This window comes from Sus scrofa, chromosome 18 (assembly GCF_054392235.1).
Source record: "Sus scrofa isolate SSC_HxYL_T2T_F1_AM1 chromosome 18, Sscrofa_HxYL_maternal_Yorkshire_Landrace_v2.0, whole genome shotgun sequence".
NCBI lineage: Eukaryota > Metazoa > Chordata > Mammalia > Artiodactyla > Suidae > Sus > Sus scrofa.
The window spans coordinates 55,039,940-55,058,198 of record NC_139400.1 but is presented as its reverse complement, the minus strand read 5'-3'; the positions used below and the strand labels follow the sequence as shown (position 1 = coordinate 55,058,198).

The window sequence follows — 18,259 nt, the reverse complement described above, 5'->3', positions numbered from 1 at the left end:
TTTTTCAGAGTCCGCATATACAGTATTGGTCTTTGTCTGTCTGACTTATTCCAATTACCATAACACCCTCAGAGTCCATCCATGTTGTTGCAAATGGCAAAACTTCATTCTTTTTTTATAGCTGAGTGGTCCATTTATGGTCCTCTCATCTGATGTAAGTGAAACCTGGAACTGGGTTGCCTTGTTTGTTTGCTCATGTCTGGTGTCTGCAGCAGTGCCTGGTGTTCCATTGGTTGATGAATTAGCCACGGCTGCCCATCTGTACTGGGATGAGAAGAACCCAAGTTTGTTTGTTGGAGAAGGAGAAGGAACTAATGATAAGAAAGAAGTTGGAGGAGTTCCTACTGTGGCGCAAAGGGATTGGTGGCGTCTTGGGAGTGCTGGGACGCAGGTTTGATTCCTGGCCTGGCACAGCGGTTAAGGATCTGGCGTTGCCGCAGCTGTGGTTTAGACGGCAACTGCACCTCGGATCTGATCCCTGGCCAGGGAACTCCGTATGCTGCAAGGTGGCCAAAAGGAAAAAAAAATTAACCTAAATTTTGGAGTTCCCATTGTGGCTCAGCGGTAATGAACCTGATTAGTATCCATGAGGATGCAGATTCATCCCTGGCCTCGCTCTGTGGACTAAGTACCTGGCATTGCCGTGGCTGTGGTGCAGGCCGGCAGCTGCAGCTCTGATTCAACCCCTAGCCTGGGAACTTCCATATGCTGCCCATGCAGCCCTAAAAAAAGCAGAAAAAAAAAAAAGTTGGAGTTATTAAGGGGGTGGAATAATTGACGGGCTGAGGTCTTGGAGAAGGTCTGGGAGGAAAGATCATGAGGACAATGGAGAGTTTGATGCTTTTCTTTGAGACGGAGGCACGTGGGTGAATATATGGGTAGATTTCAAGGGGGCAGAGGACCAAGATGAAGAGCATAAACTTGATGGCGTTATGATTTGATGGAGAGGGAGATGCAGTTATCAGATGACAGAGGCCAGGCCGAGAGGAGGGAGGAGGCTGGAGCTGAGAGCGAAGGGTCTGAAGCTGCCTGGGTGAGTGGAAGACTCCTGAGCCCTGGAGGGCCCCACTGGCTGGAACTCATATCCTGGTGATGGAGCCTGTCACAGAAACGGTTGCATTTCTCTTCAGTCGTGGGCAGGACAAGCGAGAAAGTGGAGGAGACAGAGGCCCTGGTGGTCCATGTTTGGGGACCAGCAGACAGATGCAGCTGTGTGTCAGCGGAACAGGAAAATAAGGGTGCTGGAGGGGAGAGTGTTTGAATGGTAGGAGGAACTGAGGGTCAGAGGAGAATAAGAAGCGTAGAATCAAAACTTCCAATGGCTTTTCTTTCAAGTGGAAGAGCGAATTGAGTGAGAATGAGGAAGTGAGAAAAGGAGGGGTGGTCAGAGGGGACTTTGAGTTTTTTATTTCAAAAAAAAATGGGATGTGGCCACATGGTAAACACGTTGTTGGTAAACAAAGAGTTAGGTCACAGGCTACGGCTCACATCTCAGGTCAGACCATGAATGGGGTCCTCCTGGGAGGGATCCAGAAAGAGTGGGGCGGAACACTCGGAGGAGGTCCCCAAAAAAGTATGAATGAGGAGCGGAAGGAAAAAAGGAAGAGAGAGGGATGAGAAGGAGAGGAGGACGTCAGGCCAGGAAGTGAGGAGAAGGGGAGCCGGTCGCAGGCCTAGGTTCCAGGTACTTCTCTGTAGGTCACTGTCGGAGACAGCAGTGGTCAGGGAACTCGGGCGTCTCCTGGTTCTGAGAAATGGGGGTGCCAAGGAAATGAGAGCTTTGACTTGGGAGGGTCGCCAGGGAAGGACAGGGTGGAGAAGCCAGGGCCCAGCTGAGATAAAGCTGCTGAGACGGGGAGAATGGGGGACATTTGCTGGCTCCAGGCTGGGAGTTCCCAGGGCATAGAGGACGGAGGGTTAGAAGAGGAGATGGCAGAGGAGGGGTGGGGTCCGAGTGGGGGGCAGAGATGGGAGAACCCAGGGGAGCAATGATGCCTGAAGGCCTTCAGCTTGGCAGACATTGTGGTTTGTAGGACGAGAGACCCTGGGGCCTTGAATGAAAGGTTTCAGATGGTACTTTAAAAAAATGGCTTTATTGTGATATCTACATACTGTTCAATTTCCCAATTAAAGTGTACAATTCAGTGGTTTTTGGCATATTCACAGGTATGTGGAGCTGTCCCTCACTGTGGTCCATTTTAGAAGTTGTTTTTTTTTTTTTGTCTTTTCGCCATTTCTTGGGCCGCTCTCGCGGCATATGGAGGTTCCCAGGCTAGGGGTCAAATTGAGCTGTAGCCGCCGGCCTATGCCAGAGCCACAGCAACGCGGGATCCGAGCCATGTCTGCAACCTACACCACAGCTCACGGCAACGCCGGATCGTTAACCCACTGAGCAAGGGCAGGGACCGAACCCGCAACCTCATGGTTCCTAGTCGGATTCGTTAACCACTGCGCCGTGACGGGAACTCCTTTTTTTTTTTTCACAACTGCAGCTCTGATGTGATCCCTGGCCTGAGAACTCCATATGCTGTGATCCTTTAACCCACTGTGCTGGGCCGGGGATTGAACCTGTGTCCTGGCGCTGCAGAGACACTGCCAGTTCCATTGCACCATAGCGGGAACTCCATTTTTCACTTTCTTGATGGTATCCTCTTTGTTTTAGGGCCATAACGTGAAGTGGGTTGATGTGGGATCTCAGTTCCCAGACCAGGGATTCAACCTGGGACACAGTGGTAAAAGTGCAGAGTCCTAACCGCTAGACCACCAGGGAACACCCTTGATGGTATTCTTTGAAGCACACACGTTTTTAATTTTTGCGAAGTCTAATTTATCTATGTTTTCTTGTGTTGCTCATACTTTTGGTATTATATCTAAGAATCTTTTGCTAAATCCAAGTCTGTTGAAGGTTTACCTCTTTTCTTCTAAGAGTTCATAGTGTTTGCTTTTTTTGGGGGGGGCTGCACCTGTGGCATATGGAGGCTCCCAGGCTAGGGGTCTAATTGGAGCTACAGCTGCCAACCTACACCAGAGCCACAGCAACACCAGATCCTTAACCCACTGAGCAAGGCCAGGGATCGAACCCACAACCTCATGGTTCCTAGTCGGATTCATTTCCGCTGCACCACGACGGGAACTCCAATAGTTTTTGCTTTTAATGTAGGTCTTTAACCCAGGTTGACTTAATTTTTATATATGGTGTAATTAGGGGTCCAACTTAATTCATGGCTACCCGCTTTTCCCAGCACTGTTTGTTAAAAAAGATTCTTCTTTCCCCATTGAATTATTTTGGCACCCTTGCTGAAATCCCCTGACTATAGAGATATGGGTTTATTTCTGGACTGTCAGTTCTATTCTGTTGATCTCTTTGTCTATTCTTGTGCCAGTCCCAGACTGTCTTGAGTATTGTTGCTTTGCAGTAAGTTTTGAAATCAGGAAGTAAGAGTCCTCTACTTTGTTCTTCTTTTTCAGGGTTGTTTTGGCTGTTTTGCAATTTTTTTTTTTTTTCCTTTTTAGGCCCGTACCCACAGTATACGAAGGTTACCAGGCTAGGGGTCGAATCAGAGCTACAGCTGCTGGCCTACACCATAGCCACAGCAAAGCAGGATCTGAGCTGTGTCTGCAACCTACACCACAGCTCATGGCAACACTGGATCAACCCACTGATTGAGGCCAGGGATCGAACCCACAACCTCATGGTTACTAGTGGGATTCATTTCCACTGAGCCACAACGGGACCTCTCTCCCTTGCAATTATATATGAATTTTGAAATCAGCTTGTCAATTTGTACAAGGAATTTAGCTGGAATTCTGATAGAGCTGATAGTGATTGCACTGGATTCTTTTTTTTTTTTTTAGTCTTCTTTTTTGGCTCCTTTGTGGCGTATGGAGTTCCTGGGCCAGGGATCAGATCCAACGTGAAGTTGCAATGACCTTTGCCGCAGCTGCAGCAACACTGGATCCTTTAACCTACTGTGCTGGGCCGGGGATCAAACCTGCATCCTGGTGCTGCAGAGATACTGCTGATCCTGTTGCATCACAGTGGGAGTTCTGAGATTGCACTGGATTCTGAGAGATTGCACTGAATTTGTAGATCAGTTTGGAGAATTGTCACCTTACCAATGTTAAATTTTCCAGTCCATGAACGTGGAATGCATTTCCATTTATTTAGATCTTCTTTACTTTCTTTCAACAGTGCTTTGTAGTTTTCAATGTATATGTTTTGCCCTTTTGGTAAAATTGATCCTAGGTATTTTGTTCTTTTGATGCTATCCTTCAGGTAGTGTGTTTTTTAATTTTTATTTTATTTTTTAAATTTTATAATGATTTTTATTTTTTCCCTCATAGCTGGTTTCAGTGTTCTGTCAATTTTCTCCTGTACAGCAAGGTGACCCAGTTACACATACATGTATACATTCCTTTTTCTCACGTTATTATGCTCCATCATAAGTGACTGGATATAGTTCCCAGTGCTATACAGCAGGATCTCATTGCTTATCCACTATTAACCCCAAATTCCCAATCCGTCCCACTCCCTCCCCCTCTTCCTTGGCAACCACAAGTCTGTTCTCCAAGTCCGTGTCATCTTATCCTTGGCCAGGGAACTCCATATTCCTCGGAGCTGCCAAAAAAAGAAAGAAAAAAAAAGTTGATGTTGTATGGACTTCCGATGTGGCTCCCGCAGGTGCTGTTTTGCTGGGAAGTGGTGGGGACTTGTGCAAAGTCCTCTTATCTATCGGGTGATGGGGTAGAGTGAGTGTAGAGTTAAAAAAAAAGGTCTCTCCAATTGTTGGCAGGAGAGAAGGGCAGGGCATTTTCGTTTGTTCTTCAGGAGGCTGTATGCTTAGGTCTTTCATGATCCTATGGCCAGGCATTGAGGCAGGCATGTGAGGGATACATCAGCCTGCAAGGAATGCCACATACACAACGGCCAGTGGGTTTGCGTGGTGGCGGAGGTGGGGGAGGAGAGTGAGTAGCTGGAGGTTGATTGCTCTTGGTTAATAGGAATGCAGTGCAAGTGGACTAATTCACACTTAATGTTTAAATTACCGGTATCCCTGCCCCAAGTTCGGAGATTTAGCTGCTTTTCTTTCTCTCTCTCCTTTTTAAATATCTGCTTTTCTAAAAGGAGAAAGTGAGTAGCCCAGGTGAATCACCAGTTAGGAGGAACTTAGCATAAAAAAGGAAGGAGACCATTTGGCAAATGCGAAAAAAATAATTTTGGATCTGATCTGGGAGGTTAGGGTTGTTTTGAGGAGAAAGGAAGCAGAAGTTAGGAAGCCCAGTATTATCCGGTTTTCTGCTCTTGTGGTCAGCTCCTCCCCCCTACGTCTGCTTTTTGTATTTTCTTTGCTTCAATTCTGTTTATTCTAGTCACGTTTTGTTATATCCTGGGTGGCTCTCTGTAGCGTGTGTGTGAAGGGAGCTCAGGCTTGACGTGCATCTGCCTGTGTCCAGAGCACCTGCAAGTCTAAGGCAGCACTTTTCCTAAATGCCACCAAAATAGTTGTGGGGCTAAAATGCTATGTACATGTATTTTTTTGTTTCTGGATTTTAAACTCTACATGTGGCCTGGCATCAAATTCCTGATTCCTAAATGGAATCCATTGTGGAGATAAGCAAGTGAGTGCTTTCATTATTTTGTGTGTTTTAAACCATTTTTTTTTTTTAAGACTGCTGACCCTCTTCAATGTATAGGTTTTTTGTGATAAATGCTGGAAAAGTTTAATGATAATTTTGTCTTTCCAACTTTAACCAAATTTCAGATTTTGGCTTGTGTTTCCATTTTGATTTGCCTTTGTAAAGTCCTAAGATCAGATGAGGAAGAACACGTGGGGCTGGGTTTACAGATGGCTCTGTGTGCCTTGCTGCGCGCCCCCCCCCCCCCAAAGTGCATGGCAGCCCCACTCTAGTCCAACTCTGGGGTTTTGGTACACCTCTTTCTTTTTTCTTGAACTCTTCTGGTTGCACAAACTGGGATCTCCCTCAAGCTACCTTGAATAAAGGGGTGCTTATCGTAGGGATGCTGTGCATGGGTACCCAGCAGACCCTGGGTGCTTAAGCCACTGGGAAGTAAGCAAACTCTTGAGTTATGGCATTGGCTCCAGGCAGTCCTGCGGACATCAGCAGCTGAAGCTGGCTTCTGAAGTTCAACTTTCCTGGTGGCCAGTTTCTTTACTATCTCAAGAGATCTTTTATCTATGTCATGGCTTCTGTTTAAATATAAGCTCTGGTCCCTTGGAACTCCAGCTACGATCACATTATCTTTCTGTTGTCTCGGCATTTCCTAGCATTGGGACCCAGAGAGCTGTCGAGTCTTGGGGTTTCCTAGTCCAGATGCTGGGAGGGAGCCGGCACCCAGTCCTCCCTGAGGTCATGCCTCTGACACCTGACTAACCTGCCGATGGGCTTCCCTAGAGTCCGATGCCCATCACGATGCAGGCTCCTGTGTCCAAGGAGGGCCCCCAGGTGATAGAAAGCAGGGCTACTTGTAGAGCTGTCCCTCCAGCAAGACCTTGGCCAAGAGCTTCTTCCTAGAGGAGATTTGGGGGGGTCTCCCCCCTCCCCCCACCACAGACCTGCAAAGGACATAGGTTGCACTGAGAGCAGGTCTGGGTAAAACTGAACCTAAATTAAACTTTGAATTTTAAATTACCCCACTGATGTCATGTTCTTACACAGATGAAAATAAGAAGTCAGTGATTTTTTAAATTTTAAATAGAAAAAATGGAGTTCGAGTCATGGCTCATGGGTTAACGAACCTGACTAGTATCCATGAGGACACGGGTTCAATCCCTAGCCTTGATCAGTGGGTTAAGGATCCGGCGTTGCGGTGCGCTGTGGTGTAGGTTGCAGATGCGGCTCATATCCCGCATTGCTGTGGCCGTGGTGTAGGCTGGCAGCTACAGGTCCGATTCAACCCCTATCCTGGACACCTCTATATGCCACACCTGCTGCCCTAAAAAGACCAAAAAGGAGTTCCCATCGTGGCGCAGTGGTTAACGAATCCGACTAGGAACCATGAGGTTGCGGGTTCTATCCCTGCCCTTGCTCAGTGGGTTAACGATCCGGCGTTGCCGTGAGCTGTGGTGTAGGTTGCAGACGTGGCTCGGATCCCGAGTTGCTGTGGCTCTGGCATAGGCTGGCAGCTACAGTTCCGATTAGACCCCTAGCCTGGGAACCTCCATATGCCGCGGGAGCGGCCCAAGAAATAGCAAAAAGACAAAAAAATAAATAAATAAAAAAAAATAAAAAGACCAAAAAAAAAAAAAAAAAAAAAACCCGGAAAAGAAAAAAAAGGAAAATCGCCAAACGTCTTAGGAGGAAATGAAAGTGAAATTGCCAAACGTCTTAGGAGGAAATGAAAGTGAAATTAATTCTACCACTCAGAAATGACCACTATTGACTTGTTTTGTGTAGACTCCAGTTCTTAAATGAATAAGAAGTAAAAACATGCTTAAAAAACCTTAGTACTTCTTGAACAGTTCCTGTTACTTAATATCTTTCTGTAACATAATTTGCAGTGGCTGTAAAGTGGTTATTCAGCTTTACTGTAATTCTGGGTTTTTTAAAATCTGCTATTTATGGACATTTTGCCTTTTTTTTTCTTTTTATTTTCTAGAACCGTGCCTGAATCAGATGGAAGTTCCCAGGCTAGGGGTCAAATTGGAGCTGCAGCTCCCGGCCTATGCTACAGCCACAGCAACGTGGGATCCGAGCTACATCTTTGACCTACACCACAGCTTAACCCACTGAGTGAAGCCAGGGCTCACTCCTCATGGATACTAGTCAGGTTTGTTACCACTGAGCTATGACGGAAACTCCCCATGGACATTTTGGTTTCTATTTATTTGATTTTTTAAAGAAAATTATGGGAGTTCCCGTCGTGGCGCAGTGGTTAACGAATCCGATTAGGAACCATGAGGTTTCGGGTTCGGTCCCTGCCCTTGCTCAGTGGGTTAACGATCCGGCGTTGCCATGAGCTGTGGTGTAGGTTGCAGACTCGGCTCGGATCCCACTTTGCTGTGGCTCTGGTGTAGGCTGGTGGCTACAGCTCCGATTGGACCCCTAGCCTGGGAACCTCCATATGCCGCGAGAGCGGCCCAAGAAATGGCAAAAAGACAAAAAAAAAAAAAAAAGAAAAGAAAGAAAATTATTGCACTGTTCGGAGTTCCTGCTGTGGCACAGCAGAAATGAATCCAACTAGGAACCATGAGGTTGTGGGTTTGATCTCTGGCCTCACTCAGTGAGTTAAGGATCTGGTGTTGTCATGAGCTGTGGTGTAGTTTGCAGATGCTGCTTGGATCCTGTGTTGCTGTGGCTGTGGTGTAGGCCGGCAGCTGTAGCTCCGATTAGACCCCTCGCCTGGGAACCTCCATATGCTGAGGGTGTGGCCCTAAAAAGACAAAAGAAAAAAAAAAAAAAAGAAGAAGAAGAAAAGAAAATTACTGCAGTGTGAACATTTTTTCATAATAAGCTTTTTTTGCATATGTCTGACTGATTTTGTAGGTTGAGTTCTTAGACATGAAGTAATCAAGTCAAAGAACATAAGCAATTTAAAAACAGTTTTGAGGGAATTCCCGTCGAGGCACAGTGGAAACGAATCCAACTAGGAACCATGAGGTTACGGGTTCGATCCCTGGCCTCGCTCAGTGGGTTATAGATCCGGCATTGCTGTGAGCTGTGGTGTAGGTCGAAGACACTGCTCAGATCTGGCGTTGCTGTGGCTGTGGTGTAGGCCGGCGGCTGCAGCTCTGATTGGACCCCTAGACTGGGAACCTCCACAGCCCGCAGAAGCTGCCCCCCCCAAAAAAAAGTAAAAAAATAAAAACAGTTTTGAAACATATAGCCAGATTGTCATTCAGAAATAATTGAGATAGGGAATTCTTGTCGTGGCTCAGTGGTTAACGAATCCGACTGGGAACCATGAGGTTGTGGGTTTGATCCCTGGCCTTGCTCAGGGGGTTAAGGATCTGGGGTTGCCATGAGCTGTGGTGTAGGTTGCAGATGAGGTTCATATCCCGCATTGCTGTGGATGTGGTGTAAGCCGGCGGCTACAACTCTGATTCAACCCCTAGCCTGGGAACCTCCATATGCCTCGGGAGCAGCCCAAGAAATGGCAAAAAAGACAAAAAGAAAAAAAATAAATAAATAATTGAAATAGTTCACATTGCTCTCATTCAGTCCCATTTCCCAGGAAGCCTGCCAGCAGTGGACATCATTAAAGAAACATTCTAACTTGATAGACAAAAATATGTTATCTCATTTTTATTTGTACTTATAGCAAGGTTAAATATTTGAAATTTTGACCTTTCTTGAAATTTTTTTCCGTTTCAATTGCAGTAAGAAACATAAAATTTACCACCTTGCCCATTTTAAGTGTACAGTTCAAGTAGCTTTAAGTACATTCACATTTTTGTGTAATAACTCTCTGCATCTTGTTTTCAACACTGCAGCTCTCTATGCAGTAGACAGGAACTGTCCAGGTCCACTCTTCCTAGCCCCCAGCAACCACCATCCTCCCTTCTTGTTTCCATGAATTTGACTTCTTTACAAAGCTCATTAAGTAAGTGGAACCCTAAAGTTTTTGGTTTTTCTTGGTTACGTCCGTGGCCTGTGGAGGTTCCTGAGCCAGGGATAGAACCCTTGCCACCACAGCGACCCAAGCTGATGCAGTGAAAACACCAGATCCTGGAGCTGTTGTGCCACAATGTGTTTTTGACTGAATTATTTCTCTTAGCATCATGTCCTCCAAGTTCATCCTCGGTGCAGAGCTGGCCGGCCTTTCCTTCCTTTTAAAGGCTCGCGGTCCATTGCATGTATACACACTGCATTTTTCTCATCTCTTCCTTTGTTGATGGACGCGTGGGTTGCTTCTCCCTCTTGGCTGTTATGAACGGTGCTGCTGTGAACATGCATGTGCAGTTTTCTCTTCAAGACCCTGTTTTCTCCTCTTGTAGCTATATACCCGGAGGTGGGATTACTGTATCATGAGGTAATTGATTCTCTTTTAATTTTTTAAAACCTCATTACTGCTTTCCACAGCAGCTACCCCATTTTACACTCCCACCAGCACAAAGGTTCCAGTTTCCCTATGTCCTTACCAATGCCTGTTTTCTGCTTTTTTTTTTTTTTTTTTTTGGTTTTTAGGGCCACACCTGTGGCACATGGAGGTTCCCAGGCTAGGGGTCCATTCAGAGCTGTGGCTGCCAGTCTATGCCACAGCCTCAGCAATGCCAGATCCGAGCTGCGTCTGCGACCTACACCACAGCTCATGGCAATGCCAGATCCCTAACCCACTGAACGAGGCCAGGGGTTGAATCCGCATCCTCATGGTTCCTAGTCGGATTTGTTTCCTCTGTGCCACAGCAGGAACTCCATGACTTTTGTCTTTAAATCCCTTTTGAAACATGCTGCGGGTTTAAATTTTCATATGGTCCTATCACCGTTTTCTCAAGTTCTTTCTATTGTATTTATGTTTTTGTGAGAGTGGGGAGGTGTTTACTAACCATAGCACTAGAACTGGTTCTTCTGAATGTCCTGGACAATTTTTGGGGACCTTCAGTGCTCTAGGGCATCGCACAGGGCAGCACAATGACCACAACACTAACTCCCTGGAAGGGCAGCCCTTCTTCTGGGAGGCAGTGAGCTGGTGAGACACTAGTGTGGACGGAACCCAGCTCCCTCTGTGTACACTGGAGGAGCCTCCTGCCCCAGGGGGTGGAGGTTTCCCTCTTGAGGGGGGTAGGCGATAAACTTTTGAGAACCTCAAGTCAACACAGCTCCTGGAGTCCCTGGAAGTAGCCACCCCCCTTCCCCCTTCTTAGAGACCTCTGAGACTGACTAGGCTATTCAGCCAGCTCCATTTGGACCCTTTTAAGTGTTCACTGGGGTTCCTACCTCACACCCTTTACCCCCCTTAATACAAAGGTCTTGTCTAACTTTTTTTTTTTTTTTGAATTAAATAACCCTCTCTGGAGGCAGAATTGTAATAGGAAAGGAACTAGGTAACTGATGCCTTTCCCTAAGCACAACTGCCCCATAGTGGGCTCTCTTGAACATGGAAAAGGTAATGTGTGATCCTGATGGCGCGAAGCCCAGCGTGAATCAGACCAACTAGTACCAAAGCTAGATGGTGGGACATGGAGGGAAATAATGTCTTTTTTTGCTTATTCGCTCCCTCTACCCTCAGCTTCCAGGCCTGTCCCTGGCCTCAAGCCCCCAGCTCTTGGAGCCTGGCCACGCTTTCTGAAGGGAAAAGAGAGGTTAAGCATATTTTGTTTGAGGGTTGACTGCTGCTTCTAACACAACAAAGAAAAGAAAGATACAAAAATTCATTTCCTTATAAAAATATCCTCATCTCCCTTTGCTCTTAGAATGGCCCTGCCCATTGTGACGTTAGTTAAGATTCCATCTGCACACTCTTCTGGGACCACTTTCGATTTCTCTTGGCTTCTGTGTTGGAAATGCAGGGAAACACGTCTGGTTCATGAAATTGTTTATTCACTGTTTGAGCCTTTGAGAGGGCTCAAGTGAGGAGATGGCTGAATAGCCTGGGTCAGTCTCAGAAGTTTCCAGAAGCTAGAGGGAGAGAAGGGTCTACCTCCGGGGGCGCCCAGGAGCTGGATCCATTTGAGGTTCTCGAATAATTCTTGTGAGGAAGCTAAGTGGGAAGGAGAATGGGATCAGTGACTGTAGGTTTTGTTTTGTTTTTGCTTTTTAGGGCTGTACCCACGGCATATGGAAGTTCCCAGGCTGGGGTCAAATTGGAGCTGCAGCTGCCAGCCTACACCATCGCCATGGCAACATGGGATCCAAGCCGCGTCTGCGACCTACACCACAGCTCACAGCAAGGCCAGATCCCTAACCCACAGGGCGAGGCCAGGGATGGAACACACATCCTCATGGATACTAGTCAGAGTCATTTCCCCTGTGCCACAATGGGAACTTCAATAACCATAAATTTTTGTTAAAGCTAGTTTCATTCTGTGTAGGATGCCTCTGTGGTGCTGATATAAATTCAGAGCTTGTTTCCCAATGAACAAGTTTGTTGGGTTAATCAGCCTTAGGCTTGGGTTGATAGGAAAACCCCAAACTCTGCTCTTTAAACCTCACCCCCTTCCACTTTCATTTCAGAGAAAAATATAAACTATGCTTGCTAGTAGCCTCTTCTCACTCCACTCACATATGGAGTCCACAGACTCTCAGTAATTTGCTTGTCAGAGAGGAGACCACCACAGGTTTATGGATCCAGCTTAACATTTCAAAGGTGTTTCGCTGTTGATCTAAGAAAGAGCTTTTGAGGTATAGAAGTGACAGTGTAATTCTTGATTGCTCCATAGCAGGGGTCTGCACACTGTAGACCTGCTGTCGATAAAGCTTTCCTGGAACACAGCCATGTACATTTGATTACTTTTCATCTGTGGGAACTTTCTTACTACAAATTGCAGGTGTGAGTAGTTGCAGCAGAGTCTGCAAAGCCTGCAGAGCCTCAAATAGTTACCATCTGGCCCTTCACAGAAAAAATCGCTGACCTCCGCTCTAGTGAATTCTGTTTGTTTCACAGACTTTTTCTGTTTTATAGAAGAAATATTCTAGGGTGGATGATGGGAGCAGGTTTCTTCTGAAGTTTCTGGTTTTGGCAAGTGCTGCTCTCAAGGCAGTGATGCAGTTGTGAACACACATGCTGGGTCTCTCAGGGGCGTCTCGGAGCTGCCGTGCTTCCCTGGGGGGCGGGAGAGGGGTGGGAGACCGTGTAGACCTGTCACCTGTGTGCAGCCACCTCAACAACAGGCTTGAGACACCATCCCTGCCGTCGGGAATGGCTGTGAGATTGACTAGTTCTCGCGGGGAGGGTCAGTGGGAGGGCGACGGGACTGCAGTGGGTGACTGTGGCTGTGTGCTGTGCCTCCAGTGGTGCTGAGGAGGGAAAATGCTCCAAGGACAGCCTCGTTGATGGTCATCTGGAGGCAGGTTTCCACACTTGTTGGCTTAAGTCTTTCCAGGCGGCAGGAATTCTCCAAGTTCATTATCATGACAGACACGTGGGCTAGCCTGGGGAAATTTGGAGAGCTAAATAAATCTAAATTTTTTTATTTTTCTTATTTAGCCACCCCACGGCATATGGAGGTCCCAGGCCGGGGATCAGATTTGGGTTGCCACAGCTGCAGCAGTGCTGGATCCTTAACCCACAGTGCCAGGCTGGGGATTGAACCTGTGTCCCAGCACACCAAAGATGCCAGTGATCCCATTGCATCATAGCAGGAACTCCCAGATCTAAAATTTTATAACCCACCAGGAAGGTGTAGTTTATGGGGGGTGATTTCTTTCTTTCTTTTTTCTTGTCTTTTTAGGGCAACACCCACAGCGTATGGAAGTTCTCAGGCTGAGGGTTGAATTAGAGCTATAGCTGCCGGCCTACGCCACAGCCACAGCAACACCAGAACTTAAACCACAGCTCACAGCAACTCTGGATCCTTAACCCACTCAGCCAAGCCAGGGATGGAACCCGTATCCTCATGGATACTAGTCAGGTTCATTACCGCTGAGCCACGACAGAAACTCCTAGGGGGTGATTTCTGATTAGCGACTTTGGTTTACTAAATTTTAGACATGTTATAACCTTTTATCTCAAACCAACGGTTGTGCTATCATTTAATTTCTTTCTCCCCACCGGTAAATAAATGCCATGGCAAGTTCCAGTAGCAGGTGACATTTTCTATAGTGCTGTAAAGATCACGTCTCTTCATGCATTTGAATGTGCTGTTTATGTTACATGAAGTAAAAAGCTTCTGTAATTTATGTTTGAGCTGTTATTTCTTCTGTTGAAAACACAAATTTCAGGTGAGTAGATTTTAAGGATCTAGTTGTTATTATTGAATGATTCATGAATTGGGCAGCATCTCATCTAGCAAGTAGAGGGGGAACTCCATGGGGCTGCAGAAAGGGAGAGGTTTTCAGAATTCCCGTTGTGGCTCAGCAGGTAAAGAATCTGACTCGTATCCATGAGGAGGCAGGTTCAATCCCTGGCCTCGCTCAGTGGGTTAAGGATCCGTTGTTGCCGTGAGCTATGGTGTAGGTCGCAGACGAGGCTTGGATCCTGAGTGGCTGTGGCCGTAGTGTAGGCCGGCAGCTATAGCTCCAATTTGACCCATAACCTGGGACCTTCCATGTGCCGCATGTGCAGCCCTAAAAAGAAAAACAAAACAAAAAAACAGAGGTTTTCAAAGGGAGGACAAGGAAGACAAAACAGACAAACAGAAAGATGATTTCTAGTATATTCTGTCTTCCCCAGTGGACGGAATTTCTCCAGTGGAGTGTTTCTAGGTCCCCTCATGTAAACCACCCTGTGAGGGGAGAGGTGAGTGTCCTCCCTTTAGGTAAGAAAACAGAAGGTCGGAGGGTTAAGCTGCCCTTGGTCATACAGCGAGGGAGTGCGCTATAGGGGACAGAAGGGGTCCATGTGGCAGGTTACCTCATCTTCCTTGGGGGAAATGGAAAGAAGGACCTCTCACTAGAAAGTTCCACACTGACAGGTTAGGATTGCATTCCTGGGGAAGGTTGTAACAGCAGATTGGTTAGGTATTAAGTCTTGGTTTTAGCACAAGTGTCTCCATTTTGGGACTGCCATTTTTTCTTTCTAACACTTCTTTTTCTTTCTTTTTAGGGCCGAACACACGGCACATGGAAGTTCCCTGGCAAGGAGTCGAGTCGGAGCTGTGGCCACCGGCCTGCACCACAGCCACAGCAATGCCAGGGCCACGCTGCATCTGCGACCCACACCACAACTCACGGCAACGCCGGATCCTTAACCCTGGAGGAGCCAGGGATTGGACCTGTGTCCTCATGGATACTGGTCAGCTTCGTTTCCCCTGGCCCACGACGGGAACTCCCTTTTTTAATGCTTCTGATAGAATTATGGTGTTTCATTTATTTTGAAACAATCAGTACTTAGTAAAGTGTAAGAAGTTAATTTGTGTTCACTGTACGGAAGTGGATGGAGTGGAAAATGCAAGTCTTCCCACCGCTAAACCCAACCCCCCCATCCACTATCCAGATTTAAAATATGAAATTCTTTTTTTTTTTTTTTTTTCTGGCTGTGCCCAAGCCATGGGGAAATCCCCAGGCTGGGGATCAAACTGTCCCACGGTGACACGAGCCACAGCGGTGACACGAGCCACAGCAGTGACAACACTGCGTCCTCAACTGCCTGGCCGTCAGGGAATTCCTAAAATACAAAATCTTGGCCACGTGTTCTCTGCGATGATTCGACTGGTTTAGAATTTTCAGCTTCCTGCTTCCCAAGCCGGCTTGGTGTCTAGCATCTCAGGGTGGCCCGCACCTTGGGAGAATTACTGAGTCCTTCTGCCTGGGGTGGGTGAGGGGCAGGGAGCGCAAGCCCCGCGGGGAGAATGAAGACCCAAACGTTGCCCTGTTTGGTCATGTCACATGGTTGAGGTGGCATCCTCGGGCGGTCAGAAGACCAGGGTTGGGAAGCATGTGAGTTGACCCTGGGCTCTGGCTCTCTCCCCTCACCCTTTGACCTGGGACCGCTTGATCCTCTGACCTTCAGTTTTCGTGCCTGTAAAGGGAGGACGCTCACCTCTCCCACACAGGGTGGTTGCAAAGTTTGCATGAGGACACAGCAGTTCTCTGTTGCAGAAATTCAGTCCATTGGGGAAGACAGAATACAGGTTTTATGATGCAAGTGAAGTTGATGCCAGCAGTTAATTGCACAACACGCTGTGTAACGGGGGCAAGAGCAGGGAAGTGGTGTCTGAGCAGGATCCCTGAGGCGGAGTGAGAGTTGGCAAGGGGATCTGGAAGGGCTGGAGGCCTGAGGGTCAAGGACCCACCAGATCAGCGTTCGGCTTTGTGCAGGGAACCTGAGGCCTCACTTTCAGCCAGGTCTCTTGAGCCTCCTTCCAGCCTCTGCCCCTTTGCACGTGCTGGTCCCTCTGCCTAGAAAGCCTTTCTCCTGTTGCCTTCCTGGCAACCACACCACCCTTGAGGCCTCAGCTTCAGTGCCATTTTCTCAGTAAAGTCTTCCCAGGCCACGTTTCCCCACCTCCTATTTCGTCGCTCTGTCCTGGGGTTTTTCTTTTTTTAGTTTTTTAGTCTCTCCATTCTTATAAGAGGCTTCCCTTCCCTTTCCTTTCCTGTCATTTCCACCTTACAATTATGAAGTCATCTTGTGAGCTCTGAGCCAGCTCTGCTTTCCACTCTCTGTCCCATTTCGAATCCAGCATGTGACCCATAAATGCTGAGTGAGTGAATGAGTGCGACTGAATGAATTTCCTGCTCCCCAGTCAGGACCCCAGCTTACCTTTCCAGCCTAATCTCCACACGGCCGCTCTGTAGTAGTTTCCTGTGGCTGCCCTAGCAAATTCCCACGGGAGTTCCCCTCTTGGCTCAGCAGTTAACAAATCTGACTAGGAGCCCTGAGGTTGCGGGTTTGATCCCTGGCCTCGCTCCGTGCGGTAAGGATCCAGCGTTGCCGTGAGCTGTGGTATAGGTTGCAGATGCAGCTCGGATCCCACATGGCTGTGGTGTAGGCCAGTAGCTGAAGCTCCAATTCGACCCCTAGCCTGGAAACTTCCATATGAAGCAGGTACAGCCCTAAAAAGCAAAAAGAAAAAAAGAAAAAGAAATTGCCACAAACTCGGTGACTTAAAACCACAGAGTCATCCTCTCGCATTCCCAAGGCCAGACACTTGAAATCAAGCTCTTGGCTGGACCGTGCTCCCTCTGGAGGCTCTCGGAGAAAGCCTTCCTGCCTCTTCCAGCTTTTGTGACTCCAGGTGGCCCTGGCTTGTGGCTGCATCTCTGCAGTCTCTGCCTCCGCCTTCTCCTCTGTGTGTGGATTGCTATTCTTCTGTCTCTTATAAGGACACTTGCCATTGGATTTAGGGCCCCCACCTGCAGAGACCCCTTTTCCAAATGACCTGCATGCACAGGTTCCAGAGGTTCCAGAGGTGAGGATGCAGGCATACATTTTTGGCAGCATTTCATGCTCCTCGAACCCTTTTCCTCGGCTCAGCATCTCTTAACCAGCACACTCTCCCGCATCCTCTCTGTGTGCCATCATCAGGCCTCTTCCTCCTCTTTCCGTGAACACTGAAAATCTCCCATGGGTCCTCCTGCCCTCTCCCTCCCCGGGAACGGAAGCCTCCAGGCTGCTCACGGTGTGGTTTGCTCGCCTCCTGCGGGAGCTCTTTCCTCTGCCTGCCCTGGGTCCTCTCCTCCCGGACACCTTGTGGGACTGGATGCCGGAGCTGGTGTTCTGGCTTTCTCGTACTCCCTGTTGTGCCAGGGGTGTTAGTGGAGAATCAGGGAAGACTTGTGGATGAGACTAATTGCCTGCAAAATGGGGTCAGAGTTATATTATCAAAATAGGGGCCAATTGTGACCATGCAGCCTTACTTTCTGCTGTAAGCTGTATGTGTGCGTATAGTCAGGGGGTTTACGTTTGGGGAGTGGGCAGGGAGGAGGGGTTAACGCCACCAACCTTTTGGAATCAATGGGGATTTAAGGAGTAGTGGCCAAGCTAGGAACATGCAGGGCCTGCAATCAGCCGACAGCACTGACTGCACTCCAGACTGCACTGACTGGAGGCTGAGAATCAAGGTCCTGACCTTCGTCTGTCTCTCTTGGGGCCACACTGCCTCTTATCTGAACTCCGGGGAAGTGTAAATGTCACAGCAGTGATCTCCTCTTTGAAAGCTTGGGGTGCAGGTAAAACAGTCAGGGCCATTCTCAGTGGCAGGTCTCTGGGCATCTTTTCCATTCTCTCCATCTCACTGCCCACCGGCATCCCCGGCTGCCCCTCTTGGCCCCCCTGCTCCCCCATATCTCAAGCCTCCTCTGATTCCCCCAAGGCTCCAGCTCCAGCCCGACCCTGCCTGGCCTTCAGTTTGAGGGCCTGTCATCAGTCAGCCCCCTTAGCCTTGCCATGTCCCAGGATCCCAGCCCCCAGGTGGACTGATGTTCACCTTGGCCCAGTCCGCGGGGAGCAGGTGAAGGAGGAGCAGAGCACATGTGCAGAGACTGCGGGAGGGTGGGCTCTTGGGGGTTTGGGCGGGAGGCCCTGAGAGGCATTCTGCTCCTGGAAGGTGGTTCCAAGTCACTGAGTTGGTATTTTCTTTTTCAGACTGATCGTGTCCTGCGTTGAAGATGTTTCCAGAACAACAGAAAGAGGTATGTCATCCCAAATCCAAAAATAAATAATCCACGTGCTTTGATTCACTGTAGGTTAGTTCTTCAT

General features: G+C 48.0%; 1 protein-coding gene across 8 annotated transcripts in view; it reads left to right on the top strand.

Annotated features, from left to right (window-relative positions):
• SNX10 (sorting nexin 10) overlaps nucleotides 1-18,259 on the top strand; it is an 81,117-nt gene that overhangs the window by 33,576 nt on the left and 29,282 nt on the right. For 6 of the 8 annotated variants that reach the window (XM_021079049.2, XM_085005663.1, XM_085005666.1 and 3 more), the window contains one exon: nucleotides 18,146-18,192. In XM_021079049.2, coding sequence (XP_020934708.1) covers nucleotides 18,169-18,192 — 24 coding nt within the window. In that variant the 5' untranslated portion in view covers nucleotides 18,146-18,168. Of the gene's footprint in view, nucleotides 1-11,639; nucleotides 11,660-17,873; nucleotides 18,012-18,145; nucleotides 18,193-18,259 lie in introns of those variants that run through there. The other 2 variants (XM_085005664.1, XM_085005667.1) reach the window with 2 other exon arrangements.